This window comes from Theropithecus gelada, chromosome 18 (genome assembly GCF_003255815.1).
Source record: "Theropithecus gelada isolate Dixy chromosome 18, Tgel_1.0, whole genome shotgun sequence".
Taxonomy (NCBI): Eukaryota; Metazoa; Chordata; class Mammalia; order Primates; family Cercopithecidae; genus Theropithecus; species Theropithecus gelada.
The window spans coordinates 13105002-13126840 of record NC_037686.1 but is presented as its reverse complement, the minus strand read 5'-3'; the positions used below and the strand labels follow the sequence as shown (position 1 = coordinate 13126840).

General features: G+C 37.3%; 1 protein-coding gene across 1 annotated transcript in view; it reads left to right on the top strand.

Annotated features, from left to right (window-relative positions):
• Positions 1–21839, top strand: part of ROCK1 (Rho associated coiled-coil containing protein kinase 1) — a 104881-nt gene that overhangs the window by 37762 nt on the left and 45280 nt on the right. The window contains exons 12-14 of the mRNA XM_025365191.1: positions 6574–6709; positions 7936–8027; positions 8131–8377. Coding sequence (XP_025220976.1) covers positions 6574–6709; positions 7936–8027; positions 8131–8377 — 475 coding nt within the window. The remainder of the gene's footprint in view (positions 1–6573; positions 6710–7935; positions 8028–8130; positions 8378–21839) is intronic.

The window sequence follows — 21839 nt, the reverse complement described above, 5'->3', positions numbered from 1 at the left end:
GAGTCTTTTTTTGCATATCTTCCACTTACATTTAACTTTTAAAACACAGATAAAATTCAGATGTGCTAGATTTAAGTTATTCATTTTTCCAAATTAGAAGTAGAGAGGGACATTTGCGGTATGAAATTAAAATAGTCTCACTTCTAGAAAGATGGAGTAAAAGTACCTTTCCGTATTCCTCCCAGTAAATACAGCTAAAAACCCTAAACATTAAATATAAAGCAAACATAAAAAGATTTTGAAAGGTGGAAAGAAGGCAAACCAGCCTAGGTTACTTGTGTCCTGAGAAACAACACATGAATGAACCTTCAGGGTTTTCGTTTTGCTGCGTGTATCTTAGACAGGGTGCCGGAGAAGCCAGCAACCTCGAAATATCAACAATTGCAGACAAAGCTCCAAAAAAGGCTAATTTCCTTAGCCTAAAGACCAGAAAAGGAGCAGGCTAGCAAATCAGAAAACTTATACTGTCACTGCTTTTTTCAGCCAAACACCACAGAAAAACGGTAGCCCCATTCTTAACAGCAAAGGCTGAGTGGGAAGTCTAGATTTCCATCTCCACTATGCTGTAGCACACCCCAGCTTCCAATTAGAATAGTGTCAGAGAAGGCCCAGTAAACAAATTTTCATCTCCCGTGGGCAGTAACAAACCTTCCTTCTCTCCCCAGACAGCATAGCAGTGACCATGTGGGGAATCTACACTTACACTCCCAGCTGGCAGTAATGGAGTGCCCCCCCACTGCTTTCTGGGTTGGTTTCAAAAGAGGCATGGTAGGGATTAGAACTTTCGACTGAAAATAACAAGCTCACCTCCACAATGCAGTGTCATCTGTGGGGGCCACATGAGGAGCAGCCATGGTGCACTCGATGGAGGCCTGGTAGAGCGCCAGAACTCCTGCTTCCACGCAGCAATGATAAGGATCTGCTCCCCTCCCCACCGGAGGTGTCAGTAGAGGCTGAGTGGAAAACCTGGACTTCTCCAAACTCCACCTGGCGGAAAAGAGGCAGCACCCCCTTAGTTTCACCAGAACAGTGTCAGAGGAGACCTTCTAAAAGAGATTTTAAATAAGATCCAGAATGTTGTAAGATAATGTCCAGGTTTGAATAGAAAACTACTCATCATAATCAGAACTAGGAAAATTTTAACTGGAATGAGAAACAATAATAAACTAATATCAACGCTCAGATGACACAGATGTTAGAATTATCTGACAAGGATTTAAAGGAATCATCATAAATATGTTTCAGTGAGCAACTATAAACATATAATAAACAAGCAAAAAAAATAGTCTCAGAAAGACATAGTATAAAATAGAGCCAACCAAAAATTGCAGTAACTGAAATAAAAGTCTCAATAGATGGTGTCAGCAGCGGAGTGAACAATGCAGAGAAACGAATCAGAGACCTTCAACAAAGAAAAATAGAAATTATGCAGTCTGAACAATAGAGAGAAAATGGTCAGAAAAAAAGTGGCAGAGCCTCTGGGACCTGTAGAACTATAACAATAAAGTTCTCACATTCATGTCACTCGAATTACTAAAGGAGAGGAGACGGGGGTGGGAAGAAATGATAATGGAAAATTCAACAAATTTGACAAAAGACCTGAACTGACTAACAGAAGACATAAACCACCAAGAAGCTTAACGAACCACAAAAAGTGTAAACCCAAAGATATCCACACCAAGACACAATAGCCAGATGTCTGAAAATTAATGACAAAAAAGAAATCTTAAATACAGGACACACCTTACCTAGAAAGGAAAGAACAGTGTAAGTGACAGCTGATTTCTTACCAGAAACCATGGAGGCCAGGAGGAAGTGGCATGATTTTTTCAGGTGCTAAAAAAACAAACAAACCTATCAACTCAGAATTCTGTGTTCAATTAAAATATCCTTTTCAAATGAAAAAGAAAATGACAACATTCTCAGATGAGGAAAAACTAAGATAGTGTGTCACCAGCACACCTTCCCTAAAGGAATTGCTAAAAAAAATTCTCTAAACAGAAAGGAAATGATAAAAGAAGGAATCTTGGCCAGGAGGGGTGGTGCACATCTGTAATCCCAACACTTTGGGAGGCTGAGGCGAGCAGATCACTTGAGACCAGAAGTTCAAGACCAGCCTGGCCAGCATGGCGAAACCCCATCTTAAAATACAAAAAAAATTAGCCAAGTGTGGTAGCGCATGCTTGTAATCCTAGCTACTCAGGAGGCTGAGGCTAGAGAATTGCTTGAACCTGGGAGGTGGAGGTTGGAGTGAGCCAAGATCGCACCACTGCACTACAGCCTGGGTGACACAGCAAGACTGTCTCCAAAAGAAAAAGGAGGAATTTTGAATTACTAGGAATAAAGAAAGAGTAAAATGGGTAAATACATTTTTTTCTCCTCTTGATTTTTTTTATAATAGGCAGTTGAAGCAGAAATTATATTGTCTAATATGATTCTCTTTGTATGAGAAAAAATATTTTAGACGTTATAAACAGAGAATAATGGGTCATAAAGAAAGGTAAAGTTTTTAGGTCGAGTGTGGTGGCTCATGTCTGTAATCCCGGCGGATTGCTTGAGCCCAGGAGTTCAAGACCAACCTGAGCAACGAGGTGAAACCCCATCTCTACAAAAAATACAAAAATTAGCCAGGTGTGGTAGTGCACGCTTATAGTCGCAGCTACTAGGGAGGCAGAGGTGGGAGGATCACTTGAGTCCAGGAAGTTGAGGCTGCAGTGAGCCATAAGCATACCACTGTAGTCCAGCGTGGGTGACAGAGTGAAACCCTTTCTCAAAAATAAATAAGATAAAAATTTAAAAAAGAAAGGGGAAGTTTTTATACTTTAACTGGTAAGATGCCAATACCAGTAGAGTGTACTATATATTAAGCTATGCATATACAATGTAATATCTATGGCAGCCACTGAAAGGCCTTACAAGGAGATACATTCAAAAACACCATAGGTAAATCAAAAGGAATGCTAAAATAATGTTTAGGTAACCACAGAAAGACAGGAAAGAAAATGTAGAAATAACAGAGATCAAACAAAAATGGCAGATTTAACCCTAACATACTACCAATAATGACATTAAATGGAAAGTAAATGGAATATCAATCAAAAGAGGTGGTAGGCATAGATTTTTTTAAATCCCCCATTTATGTATCTGTCAGAAACTCTTCAAATATAACAATATAGGGAAGTTGAATATCAGAAGATGCAAAGAGATAACATACAAATATTAAAAAGAAAGCAGCACTATTGGCAATGTTAATACCTTAACGTAGACTTCAGAGCAAAGAAAATTACCATGAGCATAGAGGAGTATTACATAATGATAAGAGTTAAGCCACCAAAAATAAATAAAAATCCTAACTGTACACTAGACAAAAGAGCTACAAAATATGTGAAGCAAAAGTTAATAAAACTGAAAGGAGAAATAGACCAATCCGTAATTATTGTTGGAGACTTCAACACCCCTAAGAATTACCAAACATTGGAGAACTCAACCACACTGTCAGCCATCAGAATTTGTTCAACATTTACACAATTCTCTGCTTAACAGCAGAATATGCCTTCTTTTCAAGTGCTTAAGGAACACACACCAGGGTAGACTACATGCCAAGCTATAAAACAAACACATTTGAAAGCACTGAAATCATACAGAGAGTTTCCTGACCAAAATGTACAGATGAGAATAACAGAAAAATCTGCAAACACATGGAAAGCAAACAACAAACTTCTAAATAATCCAGAGGTCAAAGAAGTCTCAGTGAAAAAAATACATTGGAATGTTAATTATGTCTCATAAAACTGTTATGGCTCTTCATCTTTAAAAAATGTTTAAACAATGAAGTGAAAATATATCATCAGAATTTGTGAGATGCTGTTAACATAGTGATGAAGGTTAATTTATAGCACTAAATGCCTACCTTAGGAAAGAGGAGAAGTCTGAAATCAATAATTTAAACTCCTACTTCTGGAAACGAGAATAAGAAGAGTGAAATAAACCCAAAACAAACAAAAGGAAGGACAAGTAACAATAAGAGCAGAGAACAATGCAGTTAAAAGCAGGAAAACAATAGAGAAAAACAGTGAAACAAAAAACTGTGTGAAAAGATCAACAAAATTAACCTCTAGCAAGACTGATAAAGGAAAAAGAGAGGACACAAATTACCAGTATGAGGAATGAAATAGGGCTAGGGCATATACTATAGACCATATAGGTATCAAAAGAATCATAAGGAAATACTATGAACAGTTCTAAACACAATTAAGACATTTAGATGAAAGGGACTAACTTCTCAAAAAACAAACTACCACAACTCATACAGTGTGAAATAGGTAATTTCAGTAGCCCTATATAAGTGTTAAGGAAAGTGAATCCATACTTTTAAAACTTTTTAGATAATATGGATGACAAATATCATGTGAAAAGAGGTTCACGTAATTAGTCATTTGGGAAGTGCAAATTAAAATTACCATAAAATATTACTCCATAACTATGGAAAAGCAGTAAGTTTTAAAATTATGTCAATAACGAACTGGCAAGGATATGGAGAAACTAGATCACTTGGACATTGCAGATGGGGATATGAAATGGTACAGACATTCTGGAAAACCAATTGACTGTGTTCCTGAAAAACTAAACATGTACCTACTATGTGACCTAGCAATTGTATTCTTGGGCATTTATTCCAGAAAAATGAAAATTTATATTCTCACCAAAACCTGTACACTAATGTTTATAATAGCTCTATTTGTAATAGCCGAAAACTGAAAACAATCAAAATGTCCTACAGTAGGTGAATGGTTGAACAAACTTTGGTACATTTGTACCATAGAATACTCAGCCACAAGAAGGAATGAACTGTAGATACATACAGTACATAGATGGATTTTAAGGACTTTATGTTGAGTTAAAAAAAAAAAAAAAAACCTGTCTTGGCTGGGCACGGTGGCTCGGGCCTGTAATCCTAGCACTTTGGGATGCCGAGGCAGGCAGATCGCGAGGTCAGGAAGTTGAGACCATCCTGGCCAACATGGTGAAATCCCATCTCTACTAAAAATACAAAAAAAAAAAAAACTGTCTCAAAAAGTCATATATTGCATGGTTCCGTTTATATAACATTCTCAAAAAGACAAAATTATAGAAATGGAGAACCATTAGTTGCCAGGAGTATGGGTGGTGGGAGAACAGGGATGGATGTAGCTATAACTAGTGACTGGAAAGAGATTGTTGTGATGACCAGTTCTGTATCTTCAGTGTGGTGGTGCTTACATGAACCTACATATGTGATAAAATGACAGAACTATACACACCTTATACCAGTGAGAATTTTCTGATTTTGTTATTGTACTATTGTTATATATAACGTAACTACTGGGGGAAGCTGAGTGGAAGGGCACTTGGGATCTCTGTGTACTATCTTTGCAACTTTCTTTGAATGTATAATTATCTAAAAATTAAAGTTAGAATGATGAACTCTTAGAATCAGAAAGACCTTGAATGATTTATGTCCAATTTTTGCTTAAAGATGAGAAAGCCCAGAAACACTATAAAACAGGTTTCCTAATGTGGAGTCTTAAAAAGTGAAGCATCAAAAACAAGATTTACTGGTAGTGGTAACTGAGAAAGGTACACTTTTAAGTTGTGAAAATGTGGGTATTTTAGGCTGGGTACGGTGGCTCATGCCTGTAATCCCAGCACTTTGGGAGGCTGAGGCAGGTGGATCACTTGAGGTCAAGAGTTCAAGACCAGTCTGGCCAACATGGCAAAACCTGTCTCTACCAAAAATAGAAAAATTAGCCAGACACAGTGGTACATCCCTGTAGTCCCAGCTACTTGGGAGACTGAGGCACGAGAATCACTTGAACCCTGGAGGTGGAGGTTGCAGTGAGGCAAGATTGCGCTGCTGCACTGCAGCCTGGGCAACAGAGTGAGAATCTGTCTCAAAAAAATATAAAAAAAATAGACAAAACAAATTGATATTTTAATCCTCCTCTCTCCGGTAGTTTCTTTTACTAAAATAACAATTTCCTTGATTGTTTTTTAATACACATTGGTGGGTAGATACCTAGAACATCTTAGAAAGATAAGCAAGTTGTTGTTGACAGAGATAGGATTAAGGGAGACATCGAGGAAATGGTGAACTCACTGCACATTCTGTACCATCTGGTAATGTTTGAGCTATTCATCACTTTATTATCAGATGATCCTTTCATGTTTCGTTCCTTAAATTTGGGATTGTTATGCCAAAATATTGGTAACACAATATGATTGTCTTAAACTTAGAGAGTGGCTTTCAGTCTGAAAAGATTCACAGGGTTGTATTTTAAATTTTTGGAGCCAGAAGTCTCTGAAAATTTTACCTATCAAGTTCAAGTAAGCAGAGTCTCACTGTCTTCTTAAAAGGCAAGCTACTTAAAAAGCTGTATTAGGAGATACTATTTGCTTTTGAAGCAGAACATTCATCTTAGGTGTTTGTCTGGTTTTTTTTTTTTCTTGTTTTTTTGTTTTTAAAAACAAAATACTCTCTTGAATGAATGACGAGAGTATTAATCACAATGGTAACTTTTATCATTATAATTTCAGGGAAATCAAAGAAGAAATCTAGAATCTACAGTGTCTCAGATTGAGAAGGAGAAAATGTTGCTACAGCATAGAATTAATGAGTACCAAAGAAAAGCTGAACAGGAAAATGAGAAGAGAAGAAATGTAGAAAATGAAGGTGAATTGTCACTACTTTTGAAAAATGATAAAATTTCTAACATTGTCATGAGGTTGTCTTTAATTTAGTGTCCATGATACGTACATAAAGCTACAGTCTTAAGACACTTTATAAGCTAAATAACCCAGATCTCAAGTTAAATTTATAACATATTAAAGTAAATAGTAAGTAGTGTTTAACTAGAGTAGTGATTGTCATCATGGTGTGCATACTGGAATCTCCTGGGAAGCTTTAAAGAGTACTGATGCCTAAATCCCAGCGATTCTAATTTAATTGGTCTAGATATGTGGCCTGAGCATCATTATTTTTTACAAGCCCCCTAGGTACTTCTAACAAGCAGCTGCGTCTAAGAACTGCTAAACTAGGATTTCTTGTGTTTTAATGCCTATTACAAATATATTTAAAATACCTTTCTACACCCATTGATGCAGTAATTTCACTTCCATAAGTTATTTTACATACATACTCATACTGCAAACTGATATATACACAAGGCTATTCATTGTAGCATTGCTTAAAATGACAAAAAAAAATGCAATCAATGCTTATATGAAACATAATGTAACACATATATGAAACATAAAGGTAATGCTGTAATAAATTTTAGTACATCTATATGGTAGAATACTATGCAGCTTATAAAAAAAAAATCATCTCCTTAAATACTGGTATAAAACAATCTCTAAGATATATCTTTAAGTGACAAAAACAAAGTACAGATTGTTTGTTTTTAAAACAAGAGTACTTGTCTATATATGCTTAAATTAAATATATATTAGGGAGGAGAGTCAGTTAAGGGAGACTCACAAGGAGCAAAAATGACTAAATGGAGAAAGGAAGCCTTATACTATCTACCATTTGATACCTGTTAAATTTTGTATTAAGATATTGAATTATCAAGTAATTGATCTATTGAAAAATAATATTAAAACTAGCTTTATAATTACACTAACAGAGTGATCTTATAAAGGGAATAAAGGAGTTGGAGTTTGAGATTTACAATAGTGAGAAGAAATCTGTTTTTGCACTCTGTATTATAAAATGATGTTCTACTTTTTAATGAATGTAAAATCCAAGTACTTCCAAATTGGAATTTGGCTTTGGGAGTGGACCTAATGTAGCTGACTGTTATGGCCTAAGACTAAATGTCATTTTTTAAAAAAGGATTTATATGTTTCCACTATGAAAATTTTGTAATTTCTATATATTATTCTTTCATTTTCTAGTTTCTACATTAAAGGATCAGTTGGAAGACTTAAAGAAAGTAAGTCAGAATTCACAACTTGCTAATGAGAAGCTGTCCCAGTTACAAAAGCAGGTAAGTGTTTCAAATGAGGTTCCTTTTTTTAAAAAAATGTAGATAATTAAATTGTATTGTACTTTGGTCAGAAACCTATTTTCTTTCTTTCTTTTTTAAATAGCTAGAAGAAGCCAATGACTTACTTAGGACAGAATCAGACACAGCTGTAAGACTGAGAAAGAGTCACACAGAAATGAGCAAGTCAATTAGTCAGTTAGAGTCCCTGAACAGAGAGTTGCAAGAGAGAAATCGAATTTTAGAGAATTCTAAGTCACAAACAGACAAAGATTATTACCAGCTGCAAGCTATATTGGAAGCTGAACGAAGAGACAGAGGTCATGATTCTGAGATGATCGGAGACCTTCAAGGTAATATTTTTTTTTATTGTGGTAAAATATGCATAACATGAAATTTATTATAACATTTTAACCATTTTTATATATACAGTTCAGTGGGATTAAATACAGTTCACAGTATATGCAACTGTCATCATATAAGTGGAATCATATAGTGTTTGTCCTTTTGCATCTGGCTTTTTTACTTAGCACAGTGTCTTCAAGGTTTATCCATGTTGTGTGTGTCAGATTTTCCTTCCTTTTTAGGGCTCAGTAATATTCCATGGTATGTGTATACCACATTTTGTTCATCCACTCATCTATCAATGGAAGGAATATTTTGTAATTTTTAATTTTAATTGTCAAAAAATATATAACATAAAATTTACCATCTTGACCATTTTTAAGTCTAAGTTAATATATTTATGATCATATTACCCTCATAAAGAAAATGACTTTGGTGAAACCAGAAATGGTTGCATTCTTTTTTATTTACATTTTTTTGAGATAAGAACTTGCTCTGTTGCCCAGGCTGGAGTGCAGTGGCATGATCACAGCTCACTGCATCCTTGAACTCCGGAGGTCAAGCAATTCTCCCACCTCAATTTCCTGAGTAGCTGGGACTACAGGTGCATGCCACCATGCTCAGCTAATTTTTTCATTTTTTGTAGAGACGGAGTTTCACCATTTTGCCCAGGCTGGTCTCAAACTCCTGGACTCAAGCGAAACACCCACTTCGACCTCCCAAAGTGCTAGCATTATGGGTGTGACACACCACACCAGGCCAGCATTCTTTCTCTTTTAGGATAATGCCTACATTTGTATCACGTTGTAATTTCTTCACCCTCACGGGTACTCCTGCGGGGTAGGTAGTGTGGATATTTTTCAGTTTTACAGGTAAATTAACCAAAAACTTCATTTGAAAACTTGCCTAATTCATAAAGGTTTTACTCAAATTGAGACTAATCCAGGCAAAGAGGATTATCACTATTAAAACCTAGGAATTCCTCATGCATTGTTGGTAGTAATAGAAATTCAATTGCAGAAATAGAATCCCATTACACATTAAAAGTTATATACTTGGGAACGTTTGAACTGGAGATACTGATAAGTCTTCGTGAATCTAAGAGGCAAAAGATTGAGTATAACTAACAGTGAATAAATGAACAGTTTTTAAATAGTAATAAAATTCAGTTTGTTTTCAAAAAGATTCCTGGCTTTACGTACTCACATATTTTTCTTTTTTCTATTCCTGTTAGCAGCAGCATCCATACTACCTAATCAAAACAAATATGCATGGAAGTTGCCAGATCTCTCAGGAAAAAATTGGAGGGAGGAGTTCATTTTAACCTTAGTTAGAGTTGGGAACATAGTTTTGGGTCCCTTGAGGCTTGATGATTAGCTATAATTCAGTGGAGAGAGGTCAGGGTCAGCTTTTGTGACTAAGGAAACAGAAAATATGATCTCCTGTTGGTTCTTAGCTGAGGAGTGTTGTGCAATCATATTTCTCAGGGACCAGGCTTAAAATAGATCTGAATATAACTAAGAAAGTAACCACTTTATATGTAATAGGAAAGTTACAGACTTCCTTACATTGTTTTCCTAGGCCTTTTTATACAGCTTATTAGCTGTTTGAAAGTCTCTTCATCTCCCTTCTTTGTCTGTAAACCAAGGAGATAAGAATAGGTTACCTCTAATAAATCTTTCCAATTCTGAAATTCTTGTAAGTTTGTGATCTGTGTTTGACTGAGCTTTGAGCTCCTTGCTTCAGAGGCAGAGATCATCCATGTACTATCAACAGTGATTTTAAACTGTATCTATTTTTTAGATATCAGTTAAAGTTAAGGAAAATTTGTAGCATGATTTATTGTTTGTTTATCCTTTTTCAGTGTTTCCTTTGTTTAGTTTGGAACTTAAATGTGAATAAAAGCTCACATACACTAAAATAATGCACACAACTTATGTGAGTTTCAACATACATATAAAAGGGCATTGTGGTTTTTTAAACAAATCACAATGTTTATATTACTCTTTTCTGGTCTTTAAGAACTTTTGGGCTTCTCAAGTATAAATTTAGTTTGGGATGATGGGCTTCTGGCAGAGTCTTGATTGTTATTCATTAATGGAGTGTCCTCCATATATGACCTCTGTTGAATAGTCTTTTTTATTTTTTAATTTTTATAACCCTTTAAAGTATAAAAACTATTCTTAGCTTGAGGTCTGTACAGAAACAGGCTGCAGCCCTGACATTTGCCAGTGCCTGGACTAGTGAAACAATAAGGCTGCGATTGATTACGGGGAAAGTTTCCAAAAGTTCAGGCTATAGAGGCTTAATGAAAGTGATCAAAATGTTATGGAGGATTGAAAATTTTAACTGAATTGATAAGCTCTCATATAGTAAGTTTATCTGTGATTCTTCAGATTGAATGGCAAGAAACAATTTTTTTTAATTAACCATTTTTAAAAGTCTTTTTTTTTTTTGTATTGTTTGCACCAGAAGTGCTTCAGATTTTGGATTTTGGGCGGTTTGTGAGAATATCTGCATTATGAGTATCCCAAATCTGAAATCCTTGAATGTCATGTCAGTGGTCAAAAAGTTTCAGAATTTGGAGCATTTGGGATATTTGGATTTTCCGATTAAGGATGCATAACCTGTCCTGTAGTGACCTCTTGTGTACTCATCATTTAGCTTCAAAAATCTTCATTTGGTAGCCAGTCGTATTTCATTTTATACCTCTACCTCCCCTTCCCAATCCTCTGACACTGAATTATTTTGAAGCACATATCAGGCACCATGTTGTCCTTTTGTAAATACATCCTAATTTGTAAATATTTCATTATCTTAGGGACTCTTTTTTAGAAAGACAAACATAACTACAATGTCATTATCAAAAGTAGAAAATAGGTGACAGTTATTTAATATTATAAAATATCTAATTACTGCTTAAATTCCTCTAGTAGTCTCATAATTTGTTGTTATTATTGCATTTATTTTGCCTGAATTTGTATCCAAAGTTTGGACATTGCGTTTCATTAATAACGTCCCTTAAGTTTATTTTAATCTGTATTTTCCTCCTCCCTTTTATGTTCTTTGTAATCTCTTTTTGCTACTGTTTTTGGTTAAAGAAACCAGGGTTTTTTTGGTCCTGTGAGGCTCCCATTCAGAATTTTACTGATTTCATCCGCTGGTTATCATTTAGCATGTTGCTGTGTCTGCGATAGTACTTTAAACCAGATGTTAGATCTAGAGATGTGATCTACTTCGGGTAGGACTTTGTCAAGAATACTTGTAAGTAGTAGTATTTAGGTACCAGGAGATACATAAACATAAAATCTGGGCTGGGCACAGTGGCTCATACCTGTAAAACCAACACTTGTGGGAGACTGAGGTGGGTGGATCTCTTGAGCCCTGGAGTTTGAGACCAACCTGAACAACATGACGAAACCCCATCTCTACAAAAAATACAAAAATTAGCCAGGTATGGTGGCACACACCTGTAGTCCTAGCTACTTAGGAGGCTCAGGTGGAGGATTGCTTGAGCCCAGGAGACGGAGGTTGCAGTGAGCCGAAATCGTGCCACTGTACTTCAGCCTGGGCAACAGAGAGAGACCCTGTCTCAAAAACAACAACAAACAAACAAATGTAAAAACTTAAAGTCTGGCTGTATCTTTTTGTGGTATTAGTAGCCATTGATGATATCATTGCCTAGGACCTTTGTTTCCTTAGGAATTTGCGGTGGTGATCATCTGTTTTTATCCTTCTTCATTTGTTAATTGGCATACTACTCTAGAGATAAACATTTCTTCATCAATTATATAGTAGTTACTTTGAGGTACAGCTTATAAAAGAAAGTCAGGTTAAATACTTAATTATTTGTCAGTTTTTGGAACAGTGAGTTATTTCCCAGGCATCCTCCAAAGATGATTAGTGAATTTTAAAAATGTATCTATGAACTCATGAATTTTAATATATTTAATATATATTAGCCCTTTGCATTTTTCTTAATGATGCTCACTTGAAGTTTAGTAGGAATTCTTTAAGTTTAGACACTACCCTAGTAGTTTTGGATAGCATCCTTGCTTTTTGATATGCATAGATTTTCCAGGATTATTTTTTGGCCCAAACCTGGAATCACCCATTTGCCTAGGAACTCTAGTTCCTTTTGTAGCATATGACATTCAGGGTCTGTAACCTGAATTCTATGGGTACTCACTACTGTTGGGTTGGTCAATATTAGTGGGTCGTTTTAATGGACAGAGGTAGGAAACAATTTTTTTGTAATTAATAATTTCTTATTTATTGTGATCAGGAACTATTAAAATATTTTTGTCTCTTCTGTCAAATTTTAAAATGTGTTTTAAAAGTTTTCACTATCATTGTGAGTTTTTTTCTCATAGCCTCCCGTGTATTTCTTTTTTCTTTTTTCTTTTTTTTTTTTTTTTTTGAGACGGAGCCTCACTCTGTCGCCCAGGCTAGAGTGCAGTGGCATGATCTCAGCTCGTTGCAACCTGCGCTTCCCGGGTTCAAGTGATTCTCCTGCCTCAGCCTCCCAAGTAGAAGTATCTGGGACTACAGGCATGCGCCACTATGCCCAGCTAATTTTTGTATTTTTAGTAGAGACAGGGTTTCTGACCTTTTGTGTCAGACTTCTTTCACTTAGCATAATGTTTTACAGGTTCATCCATATTGTAGCATGTGTCAGTAGTTCATTCATTTATGGCTGAGTAATATTCTGTTATATGTATATACCACATTTTGCTTAGCCATTCATCTGTTGATGGGCCTGTGGATTGATTCCACCTTTTGGCTTGTGTGAATAGCACTGCTTCAACATTTGTGTACAAGTATTTGTTGGAGTACCTGTTTTTAATTCTTTAGGGGTGTATATTTAGGAGTGGAATTTCTGAGTCTTCTGGTAATTCTATGTGTAACTTTGGAGGAATTTCCAAAGTGTTTTCCACAATGGCTGCACCATTTTACATTCCTGTCAACAATGTACAGGATTCCAGTTTCTCCATATCCCTGCCCACACTTGGTATTTTCCTTTTTTCAGTTGTAGTTACTCTAGTGGGTATATGGTGGTTGTCCCATTTTGTTTGTTTTGATTTTCATTGTCCCTAATGACTAATGATGTTGAGCATCTGATATCCAGTTGTCCCAGCAACATTTGTTGAACAGACTATTTCCTCTGTAAATGGTCTTGGCATCTTTGTTGAAAATCGATTGGCAGCCAGGTGCAGTAGCTCACACCTGTAATCCCTGCACTCTGGGAGGCTGCGTTGGGTGGATTGCTTAAGCTCAGGAGTTTGAGTCCAGTCTGGGCCACATGGCAAAACCCTGTCTCTACTAAAAATACAAAAATTAGCTGGGCATGATGGCACGCACCTGTAGTCCCAGCTACTCAGGAGACTGAGGCTGGAGGGTCACTTGAACCTGGGAGGCAGCGGTTGCAGTGAGCCAAGATTGCACCACTGCACTCCAGCATGGACGAACAGAGCGAGACCCTGTCTCCAAAAAAAAAGAAAATCAATTGAATATAGATATAATGCATCTATGATATTCTAGATTCTCAGCCCTATTCCATTGATCTGTGTGTTTGTCCTTATGCCAGCATGTACCACACTGTTTTGTTTTGTTCACTGTAGCTTTGTAGCAAGTTTTGATATCAGGAAGTTTGAGCCCTCCAAGTTTGTCATTGTTCTTCAGTATGTTTTACGTATTCAGGGTTCTTTGCAATTCTATATGAATTTGAGGATTGGCTTTTCCATTTCTGCAAAAAGATCTTTAGAATTTTGATAGCGATTTATTTGAATCTGTAGATTACTTTATGTAGTATTGCCATCTTAACAATATTAAATCTTCCAGCCAGGCGCCGTGGCTCACGCCTGTAATGTCAGCATTTTGGGAAGCCAAGGTGGGCAGATCACTTGAGCACAGGAGTTTGAGACCACCCTGAGCAACGTGGCAAAGCCTGCCTCTACAAAAAATTAAAAATTAGCCAGGTGTGGCGGTGCATGCCTGTCGTCCCAGTGCTCCAGCCTGGCTGACAGAGGTAGACTTTGTCTCAAAAAAAATCAAAGCTAATATTGTCTTCCAATCCATGAACAAGGATATATTTTATTTATTTAGATGTTTTAAAATGTGTTTCAGCAGTGTTTTTGTTTGTTTGTTTTTAGTGTTCTATATGCAAATTTCTTCCTGGGTATTTTATTCTTTTGGATGCTCTTGTAAATGGAATTTTCTCAATTTTCTTTTTGGATTGTTCATTGAGTATGACGTTAGCTGTGGGTATTTCATGAATACCTTGCTTTACGTATTTTTAATGTAGTGTTTTTTGGTGTGCAAGATTTTGACTCCTGTGTCTTCTGGGTGGATTTAAAATTTGTACTATAAATTACATTAAATGTATCTGACTCTGAGGCTTTTTCTTTTTCTTTTTTTTTTTTTTTTTTTGAGATGGAGTCTCACTCTGTCGCCCAGGCTGGAGTGCAGTGGCTCCATCTCGGCTCACTGCAAGCTCCGCCTCCTGGGTTCTCGCTATTCTCCTGCCTCAGCCTCCCAAGTAGCTGGGACTACAGGCGCCCGCCACCACCCCCAGCTGATTTTTTGTATTTTTTTTTTTGGAGAGACGGGGTTTCACCGTGTTAGTCAGGATGGTCTCGATCTCCTGACCTCGTGATCCGCCTCCCTCGGCCTCCCAAAGTACTGGGATTACAGGCGTGAGCCACCGCGCCCGGCCAAGGCTTTTTCTTAATGTGCATTTTCTTCTTCTTATATCTTGTCCATTAATTTATTTTTAATTTTTGTATATTCTTGGTGGGACTCAATGCCTTTTTGTAGATTATGCCTTTTTGTAAATTTTATATTTTGTTGTGGCATTTTAACATATTTAAATTAGGTTTTTGCTAAAACAGTGATATTTCAGCAAATGATACTTGCCATGATGAATGAACTTTTTAATGTATTATAGAATTTGGTTTGCTAGCATCTTGAGGATTTTTGCATGTGTGTTCATCGTGAATATTGGCCTATAGCTTTTTTGTTTGTCTTTTAAAATGTGTCTTCATTTGGTTTTGGTATCAAGGTAATGCTGGCCTTGTAGAATGAGTTTGGAAACATTTCCTCCTCTGTTCTTTGGAATAGTTTGAGTAGGGATTGTTATTTGTTCATCTTTAAATGTTTGGTAAGGGCCGGATGCGGTGGCTCACGATTGTAATCCCAGCACTTTGAGAGGCCAAGGCGGATGGAACACTTGAGGTCAGGAGTTGCAGACCGGCCTGGCCCACATGGAGAAACCCCATCTGTACTAAAAATACAAAATTAGCCAGGCATGGTGGTGCATACCTGTAATCCCAGCTACTCGGGAGGCTGAGGCAGGAGAATCGCTTGAACCGGGGAAGCGGAGGTGGCAGTGAGCCGAGATTGTACCACTGCACTCCAGCCTGGGCAACAACAAATTCTGTCTCAAAACAAACAAACAAAACAAACAAACAAAAAACAATGTTTGGTAAAATTTAGCAGTGAAGTCATTCAGTCCTGGGCTTTTATTTGCTGGAAGACTTTTTATTACAGCTTAGATCTCATTACTTGTTATTTGTCTGTTTAGGTTTTGGATTTCTTCATGGTTCAGTCTTGGTAGGTTGCATGTGTTTGATCTTTATTATTTATTTTCTTCTACTAATTTTGGGTTTGATTTGCTCTGGCTTTTCTAGTTCTTTAAGATGTATCATTAAGTTGTTTATTGAAAGTTTTTCTACCTTTTTGATGTAGATGCTCAGAGCTATAAGCTTTCCTGTTAGTACTGCTTTCACTGTATCCCATAGGCTTTTGTATGTTTTGTTTTCATTATCATTTGTTTCAGGAAGTATTTTAATTTTCTTCTTAATTTCTTCATCAATCCACTGGTCATTCAGGAGCATATTCTTTAATTTCCAGGTATTTGTATTGTTTCAAAAATTCCAGTTGTTGGCAGGGCATGGTGGCTCACGCCTGTCATCCCAGCACTTTGGGAGGCCGAGGCAGGTGGATCACTTGAGGTCAGGAGTTCTAGACCAGCCTGGCCAACATGGTGAAACCCCGTCTCTACTAAAAATACAAAAATTAGCCAGAAGTGGTGGCGGGCACCTGTAGTCCCAGATACTTGGGAGGCTGAGGCAGGAGATTCACTTGAACCTGGGAGGTGGAGGTTGCAGTATGCCGAGATCATGCTATTTGCACTCCAGCCTGGGGTACAAGAGCGAGACTTCGTCTCTCTCTCTCTCACACACACACACACACACACACACACAAATCCACTTGTTATTGATTTTTAGTTTTGTTTCATTGTGGTCAGAGAAGATAGATACATGATGTAATTTTCCTTTTTTTGAATTTTTCAAGACTTGCTTTGTGGCGTAACATATGGTCTGTCCTTGAGAATGATCCTCATGCTAAGGAGAGTGTATACTCTGTGACTGTTGGATGAGATGTTCTGTAAATATTTATGAGGTCCCATTTGGTCTATAGTGCATATTAAATCTGATGTTTTCTTTGTTGATTTTCTGTCTGGATGATCTGTCCAGTGCTGAAAGTGAGGAGTCGAAATCTCCAGGATTGGAGTCTCTCCCTGTCTTTAGCTCTAACAATGTCTGCTGTATATATCTGGTTGCTCCAGTGTTGGGTGCATCTGTATTTACAATTGTTATATTCTCTTGCTGAATTGACCCCTTTATCATTACATTATGACCTTTTCTGTGCCTTTTTATAGTTTTTGTCTTGAAATCTGTTTTGTCTGATACAAGTATAACTACTACTGCTCTTTTTTTGTTTTCTTTTTTTTTAATTGGCATGGAATATCTGTTTTCATCCCCTTGTGTTCTCTATATATATCTATGTGTACCTTTGTATGTGAAGTGTGTTTCTTGTAGTCAACAGATCATTGGAGTCTGTTTTTTTGTTTGTTTGTTTTTTCGTCCATTCAGCACTCCATGTCTTTGGATTGGGCAGTTTAGTTCATCTGCATTCATTGTTATTTTTAATAAGTAGGGACATACTCCTGCCATTTTGTTATTTTATTTTATTTTATTTTTGTGATTGTTTTGTGGTCTTCTCTTCCTTCTTTCCTTCCTTCCTGCTTCCTTTTAATGAAGATGATTTTCTCTGGTGATAGGTTTTAATTTCTTGCTTTTTATTTTTTGAGTATCTGTCTGTTGTATGTCTTTTGATTTGAGGTTACCATGAGGCTTGCAAATAATATCCTCTAACCCATTATTTTAAACTGATGATGACTTAACAGTGATTACATTAACAAACTAACAAACAAGCAAAGAAAAAACTAATACAAACTCTACACTTTAACTTAGTCCCCTGCATTTTAACTTTTTGTTGCTTCTATTTATAATCTTACTGCGTCTTGGAAAGTATTGTAGTTGTTATTTTTGATCAGTTCTTTTAATCTGTCTACCCAAGATATGAATAATTTATACACTGCAATTACAGTGTTACAATACTGTTTTTCAGTGTACTTATCATTACCCTATGGCCACCACCCCTGAAACTGTGCTGAGTCAGACCTAAGGCTTCAGCCTTAGAACCTTCTTGTACTTGAATATTGATATCTTTTTCTAGGTTTGGGAAGTTCTGTATTATTACCCTTTGAGTAAACTTTCTACCCCTATCTCTCCTTCTGCCTGCTCTTTAAGGGTAATAACTCTTAGATACTCTCTTTTGAGGCTATTTTCTAGATCTTATGTGCATGTTCCATTCTTTTTAATTCTCTTTTGTCTCCTCCAACTGTATTTTCAAATAACCTGTCTTCAAGCTTACTAATACTATCTTTTACTTGAACATTTCTGCTGGTAAGAGACCCTGATGCATTCTTCAGTATGTCGGTTGCATTTTTCAACTCCAGAATTTCTGCCCAATTCTTTGTACTTATTTCAATCTTTTGTTAAATTTATCTGATGGGATTCTGAATTCCTTCTTTGTTTTATCTTGAATTTCTTTGATTTTCCTCAAAACAGCTATTTTAAATTCTCTGTCTGAAAGGTCTTATATCTTTGTCTCTCCAGGATTGGTCTGTGGGGCATTATTTAGTTTCTTTGGTGAGGTTATGTTTTCCTGAATGGTCGTGATGCTTGTGGATGTTTGTCGGTGTCTGGGCATTGAAGAGTTAGGTATTTATTGCAGTCATTGCATTCTGGGCTTGTTTGTACCTGTCCTTATTGGGAAGACTTTCCAGGTATTCGAAGGGACTTAGGTGTTGTGATCCAAGTTTTTGGTCACTGTAGCCATATCTGTATTAGGAGGCACCCCAAGCCCAGTAATACTGTGGCTCTTGCAGACTCTTAGAGGTACCATGTTGGTGGTCTTGAGTAAGATCTGGAAGGATTATCTGTATTATAATGCAGAGACTCTTGTTCTCTTCCCTTTCTCCCAAACAAATGCAGTCTCTCTGGGCTGAGCTGCCAGGGAGAGGTGGGGGAGGGATTACACAATCACCCTTGTAGCCACCACCCCTGGCACTGTGCTGGGTCAGACCTGAAGCCAGCACAGCACTGGGTCTCACCCAAGACCTATGGTAACTACTGCTCGGCTACTACCTAGGTTCACTCAAGGCCCTAGGCTCTATAATCAGCAGTTAGTGAAGCCAGCCAGGCTTGTATCCCTCCCTTCAGGGTGGTAAGCTCCCCCTTGTCCCAAGTGGATCCATAGATGCCATCTGGGAGTCAGGGCCTACAGTTGGAAACCTTAGGAATCTACCTGGTGCTCTGTTCTACTGCAGCTTAGTTGGTACCTAAGCCACAAGTCAAAGCCCTTCCCATTCTTCCCTCCTTATTCCACAAGCAGAAGAGTCCCTCCCCATGGCCACCACTGCTCCAGGCCTGCAGCAGATGCCCCCTGGTGACTGCCGATGTTCATTCAAGGCCTCAGGGCTCTTCAGTCAGCTTGTGGTAAATGCTGCCAGGCTTGGGACTCTCCCTTCAGGGCATTGGGCTCCCCTCTGACCCAGAGCAGGTCCAGAAATGCCGTCCAAGAACCAGAACCTGGAATTGGGGACCCCAAGAGCCTGCTTGGTGCTGTACCCCACTGTGGCCAAGCTGATACATATCACTAAGCTGATTTTTGGTTCTTATGAAGGTGCTTTTCTGTGCAAATGGTTGTTCAATTTGGTGTTCCTGCAGGGAGGACAATTGGTGGAGGCTTCTATTTGGCCACCTTTCTCTGCCTCCCCGTATTTTATTTTTAATTGACACATAATAATTGTGCGTGCTTATGGGATGTTCTGGTACGTGTATACAATGTGTACTGATCAAATTAGGGTAATTAGTATATCCATCTCCTCAAACATTTGTCATTTCTCTGTGGTGAGAACATTCAAAATCGTCTCTTGTAGCTACTTTGAAATATGCAGTATGTTATTGTTAACTACAGTCAGCCTACTGCATGGTGGGACCATTTTCACTCTTCAGTGCCGCTTTTGGATAAGCAGAAGGTCTTCATTTCTTGTATTTGATGTAATCCAGTGTATCTAGTTTTTTCTTTATTGTTAGTGTGGTTTTTAGTGTGGCCTATCAAAAAAGTCTTTGACTAGATTATGAAGATTTTATCTCCTATTAGCTTTTAGAAATGTTATTGTTTTAATCAACTTAGATTATGATACCTGGTATTTGGGCCCTTATTCCTCCCACTGTGTTTTTATATTTTCTGTATATAAAGCTTTTTTGTTTTCATGTATTGCACATGTAAGTTCTATTTATTTCTGACATTTCTTTTCAGACAGAGTAAAGGAGGAAAATAAACTATACTTAATTTGTCTCTTTCATGTGGTTGTTAGGAATCTGGCGTGGATTCAACCCATATAGTTTTATTATCTTGTCTCCTTAGTAAACTGCTTCTACCTGAAAAATTCAAAGATTAATTTGAATTACTGTCTTTGTACAAATTTTTTAAAATGATTTTTAAAACAGATTTTCTCCTAGAACTCCTGGGCTCAAGTGATCCTCCCACCTCAGTCTCCGAAGTAACTGGGACTACAGGCTTGTGTCACCACACTCAGCTGATTTTTGTGTTTGAGACAGGGTTTCACCATGTTGCCTAAGCTGATCTCAAACTCCTGAGGCTGAGCCAATCTGCCTGCCTCAGCCTCCCAAAGTGCTGTGATTACAGGCGTGAACCACTACACCTGGCCCATTTTAAAGATAATTATATCATTTATTTTTTAAATTATAATTTCTAAATAGCACTTCAACATTTAAACATCTTGGCACATTTGCTTTATCTGTGTCCATACAAACACACACATACTCTGTATTTTTTGGTCAATGATTTGAAAGAAAGCAGCAGGTGTTTCTTTCTCCTACCTGAACATACTCCAACATGAAAATATCTTGAGTGTGTAAATAAAATTATTTCATTGTTCTCTAGATCTAGAACTAATCTAGCCAGATATGCATTATCAGGTGCCAAAGACTTAATATTTATTTGTTTATTAAAGAACTACTTTAGAAACCCTGAAATATGGGAGGTAACTAGAGTACATTTGAGAGTGGGGCAAGTACAGTAAGTCAGACTGTACTTTGAGTAGTACAGAATTTTTACTGGCCCTTCAGGTTCTTCATCTATTTTCCTTGTCAAATCCTAGGCCACTCTGAATCACAAAATATGAAAATATAATTTTTATTTTAAGCTAGACAATATAAGTAATTAAGTTAGATTCTACATGTTTTAAATTTGTGTGTTTATTAAATACTTATGCCTTAAATACCTATAAGGTTAAAGCATGTTTTAATGAGTAGACAATTACTAAATATATGAGTTACTACCATTGCAAGGCATGAACACCAGGTAAGTTAAAACTAAGCTTTGTTAGAGTACATGAATTCCTTAAAAACTTAGTTTTCTATGAAAATAGAGTTTGGCTTCATTAAGTTTAAAAATAATTTTATTAAACACTGCAGTGTCTGGCACATATGTACCATTTAATACTTGCCTTAAGTGACTAAAAAAGGCTCTCACCTTTAATGTCGTTAGAAGGAGCACTCAATAAGGACTTGGATCTGATTTCTAGCTGAAGCTGAGGCTTCATCTCTTTGGCTACTTGTAAATAAGGAATGTGCACTAGATTATATCCAATTAGCATTAATATTTTTATTCTGTATCTTGTGTTTATTGTGAAAACACTTAATAAATTTTATCGGATCAGGAAACTTAATACATTTAAAAAAACAACACATTTTTTAAAAACTAAATTGTCGGCCGGGCGCGGTGGCTCAAGCCTGTAATCCCAGCACTTTGGGAGGCCGAGACGGGCGGATCACGAGGTCAGGAGATCGAGACCATCCTGGCGAACACGGTGAAACCCCGTCTCTACTAAAAAATACAAAAAACTAGCCGGGCGAGGTGGCGGGCGCCTGTAGTCCCAGCTACTCGGGAGGCTGAGGCAGGAGAATGGCGGGAACCCGGGAGGCGGAGCTTGCAGTGAGCTGAGATCCGGCCACAGCACTCCAGCCTGGG